Source organism: Centropristis striata, chromosome 18 (genome assembly GCF_030273125.1).
Source record: "Centropristis striata isolate RG_2023a ecotype Rhode Island chromosome 18, C.striata_1.0, whole genome shotgun sequence".
Lineage (NCBI taxonomy): Eukaryota > Metazoa > Chordata > Actinopteri > Perciformes > Serranidae > Centropristis > Centropristis striata.
This window is the reverse complement of record NC_081534.1, coordinates 24,370,269-24,384,745: the sequence shown is the minus strand read 5'-3', so window position 1 is coordinate 24,384,745 and position 14,477 is coordinate 24,370,269. Positions and strand designations below refer to the sequence as shown.

The 14,477-nt window shown below is 37.6% G+C and overlaps 1 protein-coding gene across 1 annotated transcript in view; it reads left to right on the top strand.

The window, feature by feature from the left end:
• The first annotated feature begins 375 nt into the window (after positions 1–375).
• Positions 376–14,477, top strand: part of rgs6 (regulator of G protein signaling 6) — a 118,729-nt gene continuing 104,627 nt past the window's right edge. Inside the window, exon 1 of the mRNA XM_059356282.1 lies at positions 376–920. Within this exon, the coding sequence (XP_059212265.1) occupies positions 708–920 (213 nt within the window). The 5' untranslated portion in view covers positions 376–707. The remainder of the gene's footprint in view (positions 921–14,477) is intronic.

Here is a 14,477-nt window from a genome sequence, read left to right as displayed (position 1 = left end):
AAAAATAATAAAAATCCAGTTTATTACCAAGTAGGTTTTTACATAAAAAGGAATTTTCTTTGGTGTCTTTAAATAATTTAAAATATTAAATTAAAAAAATTACAATTACAAAAACATAAAAACGATATTTAAAAATATGTTACCGATTGAAATGAAAGGGTTCAATAAATACACTTATCATTTATTAAAAATGCATGAATTTAGAAAACATCTCTATCATTCACTGAGTTAAAAAGTCGAGTGTTTGTAAGTCTTGATATCACTATCTATAGTGGCAAATAAGCTTGTCATGTTCCTGTAACATCTTATAAGTTATTGAGATGAAGAACGAAGCCGCGGGGACGAAAAAAAAGTGCAAAACTTTTCAACAAGATGTTTTTTTATCCTCCCGTAACTTCAATCTCATGTGACAGCAGAGCGGGAGGAATTGCAGAGGAGAGATAACAGAGAAAACTAGGAGAATTTATGATGCCTCCATTTCATCCATCCTGCGCCTGCTGACAGAAGACAAGAAAAGAGACGGCAGAGATGGGGGACGAGAGCCCAGTGGTGAGTTGTTCTGACTAATTCATCTCTTTCTCTCTGTGTGTGTCCCCACAGCAGCTTCTAGACGCAGGAGGACATAAAGGAGGAGGAAGAGAAAGACAGACGCTGATAAAGAGACGAGAGGATAACTCGGCGCGGGAGAAGACGACAGAGAGGGAGTGATGGCTGAGGCACCTCAGCAGCAGCAGCAGGAGGTGAAGGAGGAGGAGAAGGAGGAGCAGCCGAGCTCTGTGGAGGAGACGGAGAGCGATGAAGCCTCCGAGGAGCCCAAGGAGAGCGTCCTGACGGCCCCGAGCCGACCCCTGCTCTCCATGAGGTCCATGAGCACCGTGGACCCAGACGACGACTCCCCGAACATGATCGTCTACAGAAAAGTAAGAGCAAAAACTGTTTTTTTCTCTCCGTTGTTTTGTTATAAGTGAATTTATTCAGGTTGTGAACTTGTGCTGCTGCTGAGAGTTCATCCTGGGAGGTGAGAAGCAAACTTTTGGTTGCTGTAATGAGATATTTGAGTCCAAGGTTTTTACTTTTGAAGAGGTAAACTTGTTGTTGTTGTTGTTGGTGCTTCATCCTCGAGGGAGAGGCTGTGGATCCCCACTGGTGATGCAAAGTCCTTTCAAAGTGCTGTTAAGTAGAGCAGTTTGTGTTTTCCAACCTTTTTTAAACCACTGTTTCACAGTGATTTCTTCTAAATTGCACCTTTCTGTAACATGCACATACATCCTTTTATCTGCAAAAGTTGATTTTAAAAGGATGGTTTGTATTTTTTTTAACCATTTGATGCACAACGTATAAACACCTTCTAAAGCACAACATGGGTCAAAAATGACCCGCATTCATTTCCCGTGTTATTTCATGCTGGCTGTGTGTTTGAATATCTTTTTGGGTGTTTTTTTTATCTTTTTTTTTTTATTTCAATAGATCATTATATCCATTTTTCTTTTCATACTTTATGAAGAAAATGAAATTGTGCATTAGAAGCGTAGTGATACAAAAAGTGATACACTAAATTAACAATTTGAGTATATGTGTAACTATGTTTGTCTTATTTTTAAGGTTTAACTTTAAAAAAGTTGTTAGAACCACCAGATTACATTTTGATGCACAACATATAAACACCTTCTACATGGGTCAAAAATGACCTTGTGCATTAAGTAGTGATAAAAAAAGGGGTTTTATTCAAAAAGTAAGAAATGAAAACAAAATGTATGATGATCAAAAACAAGTTATTTGAGGAAAACCTGCAATACTAAATGATTAAAATAATTTATTGCAAAGATATAGAATATAAAAAACGTAGTTGAGTCACTTTAGACCCATGTTGGCATGCATTAGAGGGTTAAAGTGGGGTTGTATGAGGTACCTTTGCATAGATAGTGTGTTACTGACAGTTTGTTGCTGTGGACCACTTTACCTCACTGTCAGACAGCTCTGTTTAAGATTATGCAGATGTTACTGAAGCTGTTCTGTGCTCTCTTCAAATCCACCAGACTCTATTGACCAAAACACTAATTTCACTTCACAGACGACAGGTGTTGCTGCTCCACCGCTGCCTGAATATATTAGTTACATGTGAGTGTGTTGAATCCAACTTAACCCTTTAAAGCACCAAAGTCACACAAAAACATAAACAAACTAACTGATCGAGGGAACGATAAACCATCAACTCCTGTGTTCCTGTGAGGTAAAATGAGTGTTTTTGACAATGGAGTCTGGTGGCGTTGAAGAGAGGGCTGAGTCCAGGAACTTGGGCTTGTCACCAGAGGGTTGCTGGTTCGAATCCCATGACGGACAGGTCAACGACTGAAGTGCCATTAAGGCTCCTAACCCGCAACACAGTCCCCCTCTGCGCTTTGAAATCTTAAATATTCTGAATATAATATGTAGTTTAAGTTAAAGATTTTCAAGGACAAGAAGACAACATATAACATCCTACAGACTATTTTTTCCCCATCTATCAGCCGCTTTAATTGTTGAATATTAATATTTTCTAAAGAGGGTGAGTTTTCTCTAAAAATGTCTTTAAAGCTTATCTTGGCACTGCCTGATTTTGTTTCAGCTCTGCAGAAACCCACTTTCTACTTTCTACTTTCACTTCCCACTTTCCAACTGTTCCACTTAATAAACTACATCTTGATAATTGATGCTAAATTCCTACAGATCTGCTGTATTTCCTCTGTAGTACAAGCAGAAAGCGAGCCTCAATGTTGTTGTTGTTCTGCACTGAACTGAAGCTTTTGAAGAGTTTCCAGACTGTTTTTAAAGGATGGATTTAGAAACAAAGCTAACAACATGCTCCTCTTGGTCACTTATTGCTTTTGTATTGCTTTTTTTCTTTTGGACTGAAGGGTTTCAGAAACAAGTAGCAGTAATTCTTTGTGACAAGCAGTGGGATTTCTGAACAAAGTGAGCAGAATGAACAATAGCACAAGGCTCCGGTCTCAGGTGCACCAAAGGTCTGCCTCATTAATTACAGGACCGGATCTCTGGCATCTTTTCACATCACAATTAATGGGGCATTGATAAATAAATAATTTAAAATCTTACTGGTGGACCGTAAATTCTGCTCCTGTTTTGCTGAGTACCCACTAGGGATGGGAATTATTAATCGCTGATCGATTAATGGTCGTTAAGAATTTGGTCGATCGCACGGAATTTTTAAACAATTTTTTAATTTTATCTAAGACTTTGTATCAGAACTCACTGAACAGAAACACGGCTGAGCGTTCAGTTCTGCAGCCGTACGTCAATAAGACAATGAGATGAGAATTAAGTTAGATAATGCTCCAGTTTAAAAACTGAAAGTTGCAATAACAATTATAAAAGGATAAATGTATAAAAGCCCTAACCCTAACCTCATGCATCTTTGGGAGCTATAACATAGAACATAGAACTCCTTGATGTTATCTTTACAGTTTAATCTCACTTGATATAGTTTTACGATTGACAGGAAGTCTCTTTTTGTCCTTTCAAATAAAAGCATCCATGATCAAAACAGGTTTTTGGTCGGAGGGGTCATATATCTCCCTCTCAGCGTCATAAATACAGTATAGCCCTAATGCATCTCCACTGTGCCCCAAGTGTAAGATAGACACTGGTAGTCTGACACATTGTTTATGGTATTGTAGAGAAGTACAGCAGTTTGGGCATATTATAGGGCAGGAAATTAATAAGATTCTGTCTATCAACAGCAATAGTAATCAATATGTCCATCACTGACAAGTTTAAAAGAAAACTCTATCAGACGCTTGCTTTCTGTGCTAGAAAAAATAATTATTTTGAACTGGAGCACAGATAAAACTCTATCTAAGGCTCAGTGGCATAGGGTTTTAATTGAACATGTTGTGCTGGACTATTTGACATGTAAACGTTTCCTCCATTCTCACAAGAGAGTTTGTACCATAGCTCAGAATGCTCTGCCTCAATTGGAACACTTTGCCTGTTGAAAACTAATAAACATATATTAAAAAAAGCAAACAGGTTTTTGCATAGTTCTGTATATATTTTATATTGCCCATATATGCATGTTTTTATACATACCGGAGTATGTATAAAAACATAAGGATTAATCGATTAATTGATCATTAACGTTATAGATGCTTGAGTTGGCAGGTTTCTTCCAAACGCTCATTGATAGTATGCAGGCTGCTTTTTTTGTGGCCGACCTTGACCTTTAACCGAACAATATATAGTTCATCTTATGGGAATCAATAATAATAATAAGGCAAGAATTGAATCTATTCCAAAAGCAATCTCTAAAATGATCCTGGCCTGAGAAAGGATGCAGGTACATGTGGATATAGACATCATCCCCCCGCAGTGTTTTATCATGATAGATGAACTGTGAGAGAAGGAGAAAGTCTAAAGGGTTTTCATGGTGCCCTGACACTCTGTGAGTCACGGCTGCAGAAATCCACATCGTGCAGGGAAGAAGAGACGAGCCACAGACTGAGAGACGGCTGAAAAGAAACATTTCGGGGGAATTTGAAAATGTAATTCCCCTGTGTTCTACTCAGCAATGTAGGATGTCTGCAATTAAAGAACTACACGGAGAATCTAGCTTATTTACATCTGCAGAGATCTGCAATGAAAGCAGATGAAAAAACTTCTCAGTATGTGCTTAATTCACAGTTTTATAGCGTGCTGATGAAGTGAGTTTTTACGAGCCGACTGTTTAGGATGCAGCACAGTAAAGGCAGCAAAGCCTCAGGTAGAGCCTCCTGGTGGGATTTGAGCTCCAGCAAGCAAACCAAAACTTAAGTCACGATGTTGCAGCGTGTTTCACCTTGAACTAGCAGCTCTGTCAGACTCTGTCAGAGTGCTGAGTGTGACAATTCAGAGCTGTACTCTTTTGAATGTGAAGATGTCTTGAAGAAGTCGAACCCAAATCACCGAACAAGAGTAACTGGAAGAAATGTGCTGGTGGAGGCAAATGTAGCATTGCAAAATAACTGGATCTATCATCATTTCCCCAAATGCAAGATCCTGGTGTTTTTTTGTGTGTTTTGTGCTTTACGATGTGAGAGTTGGGGGCATTCCTGATTAAGTTAGATTAGTCAGTAGTCTAAAAGTACTCAGACTCAAAAACACTTTGATAACACAAAACTTTGATAACACAAAACAGTCAAAATTAGCACCATTTAATCTTTAAGGTTTCACATTGTCAGAAAAAAAATGCATGTTATATATACAGAAATTAACTTTAAATGTTGCCGTGACGCCACAAAGACTTTGTTCATATTTTATACAGTCTAAGGTTCAGAATACTTGAATCCTTGAGATGCATAATGTCATATACACTCACCGGCCACATTATCAACTACTAAGGTGTACCTAATAAAGTGACTGTGGTCTGCTGCCTCAAGGTTGGACATGTTGTGTAGTGGTTAGCACTTTTGCATTGACGCATTGTTATGGGCAATGTATATTTCTTCGTTTAGGAGAGAAGTTGTTTCACAGTTTGAGCATGATGTTATGCGATGGCCAGGTTTAGCGAAAACTGTTTTTTTTTTACAGCTTAGTTGTGGGAAAGAAAAGACGGTACCGGCTTGATATGGGCAGATACTGAAGGTTGCCATATCGGTATTGGACCTGAAGAAGTGGCATTGTGCCATCTCTACTGCTCACTGGATATTTGTCTTTTTCGGACCGTTCTCTCTAAACCCTTGAGATGGCTGATTAGATATTTGTGTTAACGAGCAGTTGAACAGGTGTACCTAATGTAGTGTATGCAATTTAAATGTATACATTAATAGGATAATAATTGTAATATTCTGATGTATGAGGCTAGTAATGTTTCATCGTCTAGTCAACTAATTACTCACATCCTTACTGAGAACCATTTTGAGTTTTTGACCTTAAGGACATTTTTGGGAAGTGGACATTCAGGCCGGTCCTTGGTTCATGGGTTAAAGGTTAGGTATCTCATATTTACTTTAGCATTATGACTCCATGTGTAAGACATTATGTAGCGTTGAGGGATTATAGACAAAACTCCCCTAAAGTATGTTCCAACTATTATCTTTCTTTATTGCTGTCTCCACCATGAAAATAAAATAAATAGATGGAAAATTAACATGTAAATGTATTGAAATCTGGCACTATATATATTGTGCCTCTAGTGAACTCAACATAGACTAGAATTTGAAAATGTGTGGCTGGAGGCGCAGGAGGAATTGCAAGACACCAACAACCACTGTCGTATTTGATAAATGAGTTCCTGATGCAGGGTGGAGAGGGGGTTTAGGGAGCAGAAGAAAGGAAATTGGGTAGAAAGAGAATGGAAGAAACAGAGGGGGAAGAGAGAAAAAGGCAAGAAGGAATTGTGAAAAGTAGTGCAGGAGAGAGAAAAGGAGATAAAGAGAGAGATGAAAGTCTGAATCAGTGCAGTTAGAAAGTGTGAGGGAGCAGCAGATGGATGTTAGCACACTGTACACAGCCGGAGATCTCAGTGTGTCTGCAAACACACGGCTGCTACACACAGTAAAAGGTCACTTCAGGTAGCCATAAAACAGCAGCGGATGTGTGATGTAATAGCACTAACCTGTTTTACAGTACAGTCACCTCAGGAGAGAAAAATATGTTTTGGGGTCATGATTTACTATGTTGAATGCATCGTGTCTGTTCTGCTTCATGTAGCATTTAAGCATCAATAAATCACTGTCACACTCTCCTGTCACTGAGAAAAAAACAACCTGGGAAAAAACTGTCAGCAATGCATGCATGTGACAATGCTGCATTTATGTAAACACATAACACATTGCATTTATGAAGGGGTTTCTGTTTCCAACAAGCTTTTATTTATTTACCCAAAACAACCGCAAGTTGCAAAATCAGGATTGATTTAAATTTGATATCATTTGCATTTGCTTGTATTTGCAATTTCTCTTGTGCAAGCAAATTTGCTTAAGCCCCCACTGAAAAGGTGCAGTTGTTAGGATTTAGTGGCATCTCTCAGTGAGGTTCAAGATTGAAATCAACTGAACACCCCTCTCTCTTTTTTAAGTGTGCCAGAAAATCTACAGAGGCTGTAAAAACGAAAAAGCCCCCCTATAGAGCCAGAGTCTGATTTGGTCGTTTTTGCTTCTGTAGAAACAGGGCGGTGCAACATGGTCGAGCATGTGAGGAAAAGCTCCTTATAGAAGCAAAGGGGCCTTCTGCACCTTCCAGTAGGTCCAGCAGGTTGTTATCAACACTCCTGGTTAGTTGATATAAAAGATAGTTTATAGAGTAAAATAAATGGCTGAAGTGAAGTTGATACGAGGACAAATTGAGTACCAGAAGTGACATAGTAATGTTAGTATGGAAAAAGGAGACACATGGAAGTTAGGTGACATTACTTCAAATAACAAGACACAAACTCCAGGTCTGCTGGATGACAGTGTGTCACTTTCCACTTGTTACATGCATAGAAGCTTTATAAAATAAAATTCCCTGTTTACTTTAAATAATAACCCCGCCTAACTAAGGTGAGGGTAAAAGAACAATGGTTCGGCTTAAAAACTCACTTCCTTTGGTGCAAACTCTTTTTTTGGCCCATCAACCTCCACCTCATGTCCCTCCCACCCTAGACTAGTTATATGTCATTTAAAACTACTTCTCAATGGTTAGGATAAAAAAAGTTCCTGGTTAGATGTTATAAAAGACAATTTCAAAAGTAAAATAAGATGTACGTAAATGCTGGAAGCTAAGTCGTTATGAGGGTCACGTGACGCACATGATGCACAAACAAACTGTTTACTTTTATTTTCACATGGGACACAAACCCTGTTCTCCTGGGTGAAAGCCCAACATTTGTTCAACTCACCTGACCCAAGAGCGACTTCCGCCATTTAAACTCTGCATTGCCATATCTACTACAGCCACTAGAGGGCGTTGGAGGACGGTCTAAAACATAAATATGGGTCGTATTTCGCCCCCCATATAAACAACCTATAGGGTTGTTTTTGAGGGGAGCTTACAGGTGCTAAAAGGTGCTGAAAACATTTCATATAAACTATTCTGTGGTTTGCAGAAGTGTACAATGCCAACATTTTTTGATTAAAAACTGTGATTGTTACTCACATTATTCTTCTGTCAGTGTGGCGGGGGAGGATGCTGCTGCTCTTATGTTACACATCTGGAACTGATGTACAATGACAGCCCTTAATTACCACCTGCCAGCCATACTGAAATGTCTATTTAAGTCCATATGATATCCATTAAAGTGATTACATAAGTGTAATATGCATAACAGTGTAAACTGAAACCTACTGAGATTCAGTGGTTTATAATAGAGATGTATTTTAGTGGTTATTCAAACTTATACAAGATGTTCACAACAATAACAGCCGAATGGGAATAAAGTAAAACAGAAAAACAAAACACATTTGACAAGTTTCAGATGGGATTTACTTTAGGAAAGTTTTTTAAATGTCACAGCAAAAAGTCTTAATAGATATTTGAGTAGAAAAATGATAATATTTTAACTGTCGGAGGTGTCATTGCTGTTTACTTTGAGCTAATGTCGGCCATGATTGTGCAGTATTGACCACAGGCCGCCGTTATTACATAACAAGATCTGAAAGTTACCATAAATTCGGCCTCTCTGCATTAAACCAACACTCAGTCCTAAGCCGAGCTGCTGATTCACAACATTTGTTATTACACCAAAGGTTGCTGTCTTATGAAATATGTATGTCCTGGACTGCGTCCCCATTAGTCTTTCTGGATGAGTCATCAATCATCCGCAAGCACGAGGGGGGAGGAAAATGCAAATCATTCTATTCTGCCTTCTTGAATTGTTTCTTACTAATTCAATTCTATTCACATGATCTATTTTATCCCCCTCTACTTTAGTCTTTTCTGTCTAATTCTATTTTATTATGTCTTAGAATACTATTATCTCTTGCCTATCTATCTATTTTACTCTATTCTGCAATTCTGTCTAATTATATTCTCTTATCCATTGTATTAACTCCATTCTACTATAATTTATTCTATCTTACTCTCTCTTTTATAACTTGCTCAATACTATTCTATCTTTTATTATATTTTCTCCTTTCTATAATATCTCAATCTGTTTTACATATCTTATATATTTTTCTAATACTCATTTTTTCTCAATGCCAGTCTATCTCACTCTATTCTATTCTATTCTATTCTATTCTATTCTATTCTATTCTATTCTATTCTATCTTTGTCCATGCAATTGTATCCTATTCTATACTCTATAGGTCTTGGTCTATTCTAACTAACTTAATTTTATTCTAAAGTTATATTCTGTTCTGTTCTCTAATGCTTTATTATATCATATTCTATCTCACTCCATTCTATTCCACAGCTGTATCATATACTCTTCTACCCTATTTCATTCTTTTCTAAAGTCATATTCTATTATATTCTGTTCTGTCCTATACTTTATTCTATTCTATATTCTTCTATCTAACTCAGTTCTATTCCACAGTTATAAACCCTTCTGTTGTACTTTATTCTAATATTGTATTCTACTGTGTCTCATTGTATTTTTTTGTCTTGTTCTGTTCTACTATACTTTATTTCATGCTATTATATTCTACTTGGTCTCATTCTATTCTATTCCATCTTACTCTCTTGTGTCTGGCTCTATACTATTCTATTTTACTTGTTGCCATTCTATCTTACTCTGTTCTAGCTTGGTCTGTTATTCTATCAAACTTCATTATATTCAACAGTTGTATCACATTCTATTCTGCCATCATCTCTTCTTTCTGGTTCTTTATATCTTATTTAATTGTATTCCATGAATCATATTCTATTATATATCTGTTATGTATTAATATTCTATTCTCTCTTTTCATTCCACTCTCTCATTCTTTTTTATTGTATCTTTTTCAAATTCTATTCTGTCTGCTTCTTTTCTATTCTATCTTGTCTGAGAGCCAGAGTGTGTCTATACAGCCTGTACATACAGTATATATCTGTGTGTGTGTGTGTGTGTGCGCGCTGAGTATTCTCTTCCACTAGATTATATTTTCATTGTGAGCATCCCACGCATACACACACACACACACACACACGGAGGGTGACGTTAAGGTGAGGAGATTTGATGCTGTTGACAGAGTGGAGGGTGTTGACTCACCTTTACAGCAGCACAAATTCAAACCTGTCAACCAGCATCTGCTCACAAACTGTGTGTGTGTGTGTGTGTGTGTGTGTGTGTGTGTGTGTGTGATAAAGAAAAGGAGTGGGAAAAACGGGATGCAGAGTATTTGTATTCGCTTCTGTTGGACAGTGTGTGTGTGTGTATTCCCTCATATTGCACCTTTTTTCATTATCCTCTGGTCTCTGCAGTCTGACAATAGCAGCTGTTGAACTGCAGGCCTGTTTACTTAACAAGCTGTTTATACAGATACCTGTTCCCATATTCCTGTGAGCTGCTGGAACGTGCCCTGAAAGAGAGCTGGGAGGTTGGGAAGCCACAGTGAGGCGGTTGTTGGATGCTGCCCCTCGCAGCGGGGGCTCACTGCTCACTGCTGCACAGACCCGAGTGCCTGAAAGGACCCTCTCAGCAGAGCGCTTTGCATTTGGTGTCACAGTGGAAGATGTTTGTGCACCAGCCGAGTTTACCACCGAGTCCCACTAGTGTGTCTCTCCCAAAACAACCCATATCTGCTTTTTAAATAAGATTTCTGGTCAGGCACTCCTCCCCAACGCTGGCTAAGATTATAAAAAGGTTGTAGTTGTGGGTTTTCTAAATTATGTGAGGTTACACAAATGTCAATGTGTGCATTTATTTTACTGTAAATACCTCTTGGGGGCCTGTAGCATCTATTTATAGGGACCTACTTAATTTAATGTATGCAGTCTTGATAGGGTAGATGTGAATATGATTATTTTAACACATATTTTTGCATATTGGTATTTTGTGAGGCCTTGTTGTATTCATTGTGAAGGTTTCTATGTATTTTTTATGCTTATTTTTTACTTAAATATATCCCTTATTGGTGCTGTGAATACAGCGAGTGTTCTTGCGCCATATATGTGTAGGAATATTACACTCTTCTTTCTCTTCTGCGCATCTTTTTCATGTAACTGAGAACTAGATTTTGAGAAAGATTGCCTTCATTGTTAAAATCAGGTTGTAGATGTGACAGTAACACTAATCTCAGGTGTTGAAGTCAGAAGCTTTGTACAAAAATCCATCATCTGATATACTCATGTTTTAAATGCAGAGGCAGCTTTTGTTGTCAGAAGAAATGAAGTGTCACTTCCGTACAGTTGGTTTAATTTAAACCTTTGAACAAAAAGCATGTTTTTAGTCGTTCTTTTGGTGAGCACAGTCTCACATTGTCGTCTCTCCATCGACCAGCGGTCTGCTGCTCCTTTGTGCCCGTTGGCTGGTTTCAGTTCTCTGCATGTCGTCTCCGTCCCCATCTGGAACAAAGCCAGAGGCCAGAACATCTCCAGTGACTTCATTGATGTGGTCGTTGGTTTGGGAGGGGGCACCACCTGCCTCCTTCCTCCAGGGGATCAGGATCTCTACAAACTATATCACAATCCAGCACTGGAGGCAGAATGGCATGAAACTTTCCTGAGCACATTTATGCTCCTGATATTTGAACCTTGATTTCAGTAACACGATGGCCTTTGCCCTCCTCAAATAGTAATAGTGAATAGTAGCCAAATTATCAGTCTGTTATTTTGTTCCTTCCCTCAGTTTCAGTAAGTGATACACACTGAACTGACTTAAAGGCTATGGGACAGGGTTGCTTTTATTTTTATTATTATTATAATAATTCTGCAGGTGCATTAGAGTAATTGCAACTTTTTAAGTAGTTTTATTTGATACAGGCCATTTCCAGTGTCATAAAAAAAAGAAAAAAAAAAGAAAAGAAATTAAAATTAAATTAAAATAAGATAAAATAAATCAAAATGAATACAAAAAATAAATAAGTGCAAAATATATAAATGAAATAAAAATAAAATACAAAAAGTAAATAATTAAAAATAAATGAATAAAAATAAATAAGTGCATTTTTTTAAAATAAAATAAAAGATAAATACAAAAAATAAATAAATAAAATAAAATAAATAAACAAAATTGGAAAGTTACATCTATTTGTCAATGAATAAATTTGAATTTGAAGTAGTCACTCACAAAATCAGAGAAATCTGATTCATCTCTTATTCTTATCTTATTACTGCGTATTTTAGTCTCAAACCTGATACCAAAATGTCAGAAATGACTGCTTTCTCCCTGCAAAACAGATCTCAAATCATTAAATGGAGAAAATATTGACCACATGTCAATCACTTACCCATTACGCTCCCAACTAATGGTCTTCATTTACTCTGTTTACAGCAAGTAATGGATTGGATCAATATGTGTATATATATTTAAATCCATCCATTCCAGCTTCATTAGTTGTGTTGAAATCGTATTTTCTCTTGCAGAAGTAAAAAAGCAACAACAACAAAACCTACAAAATCTGTAAGATACTCTAGTTGAGAATTGATTTGAGACGAAATCTAAAATGTATCTTCTCCTCTAAGTGTGCAGAGTTTGACTTCCTGTCTATAAAACAGAGCCGGAGCATATTTACTTTGACTTCAGTGCTGCAACAGACCTTCAGCTGTGAGCATAAAGAGTCAAACAATAAAGTCTGTAAAATGATTTTTCACCCGCCAGTCTTTAACAAGAGCCTTAGCATAAGTAAAACATTTTTTTTGCAGCTTGTTTGCTCATTTTACTTTGCTTGTTGCAAATGCCCCGACAAAAAAGTCCAGAGCACTTCAAAGGGAGTCCAGAGAGAGAGAGAGAGAAAAAGGAAATCTTTATGTATTAATACACAATATTTCAGGTGCATATTGTTTTTCATGTCAGCTGCCCATCCTTTGAAGTCTACAGGGTGACTTTGAAGACCTTCAGAGGGAAAAAAGTATTTTCTCTTTAATGCATCGCTGCAAAAAGCACAGGAATCTTCTCATGTATTTAAAGCAGCAGAATTTAAAGCCAAAACTCTTATGAATCAAAGTATAATTGTATGGAGGGCATTCATGCAGCAATAAAAGCAACTCAGTGTGATTGAGTGTCACTATTTAAACTTGATTTATTAATTGTTTGCTTAGTGTTAACATGAAATGCAGGCTGCACAAGGTGATGACTTATTTTATGCCTCTGAGCTTCTGAGTCCCTTTACGAACCATAAAATTCCAGTCATGCCTAGTCACTGCGATCCGGCGCATATTTATTAGGCAATTTCACATGGCAAAGATATTCATTGGTGAGCAAGAACATGAATCATAGCTCGCTGAAGCCCTACGCGGCTCTCCGCTGAACTCTGATGCCATCAGTATCCGAGCAGATACTGCGGATCAAGATTGTTAATTTGATCACGTAGGGAACATCTTTATTCATTTTTTTAGGGAGGAAACAGCTGAACGGATTCTCATTCTTGTAGCTCGCTTTATTGCCTTGCTGGAGATTTTTCCATTTGGTCAGAAATGTGTCTGGTGTGCAGTCTGATGTGCAGCGGCATAAATAAATCACGTACACTATAACCCTTACAAAATAACCCTGAGTGATACATCTTAGTTAAATCTGCCAAACTCGTTTTTTTGGCTGTAAAAAGAAGACAGAGTGTGCATGCATTGACCTTACAGCTGCTTTTTTGTGCTTTTGCATAAGTCAAAGGAGAGGTTGTCATGTGTGTGTCTGCATGCTTGTATGTGTGCAGCTTGTCACTTAGCAAATGACTAAGCAGATCTAATCACGGTGCAGCCGCCTGCAGATATCTGAGGAGAGCTCATCACAACAGAGCAGGTAGAGAGCAGCAGGCTAATCAAATCAAGGTGACGGGGAGACGCTAATTGGGGGAGTTTAAATTGCAAATCTTGAGATGACAGGATGATCGCTCTTATCACACTTTTATTTTTTCATTTTGATATTTTTTTGTGTGAGTCTGAGCTCTTGTTTGGTGATGTGTTCCTGGAATATAAAGGTGTATTTTGTGGCACTGGGGAGGATTTTTTTAGTGAACTTGTGTTGCACCAAGCAACCCAAAGACAAAACTGTTTATATGTAAATGTGAAAAATAAAAGGGACATGACTTTAAATATAGTGTTGTAGCCTCACTACCACAATCAATCAATATTTAAATAGATTTATTTGGCTACTGGGGGGCAGCAGAGCAACCTGAAAACACAACACTGACATGAAATCATCTAATAGAGATGCAAGCTGTCCTCACAAACTGTTTGTATAACTTCTTGAAAAAAAATAATGCTCTGGAATTTGTAGGCGCCCAAAAAATGTTGTTTAGAGACAAAACAGCGTATCTTAAAAGTCACGTAGTTCACCTATCAGGTGGACAGGAGTGTTTGTGACCAATTGAAGGAAGTTATATCCTGAATAAGTGATTTTTAAGCCTAACTCTGTTCTTTTTTCCTAACCTTAGGAGAGTGATTTTGTT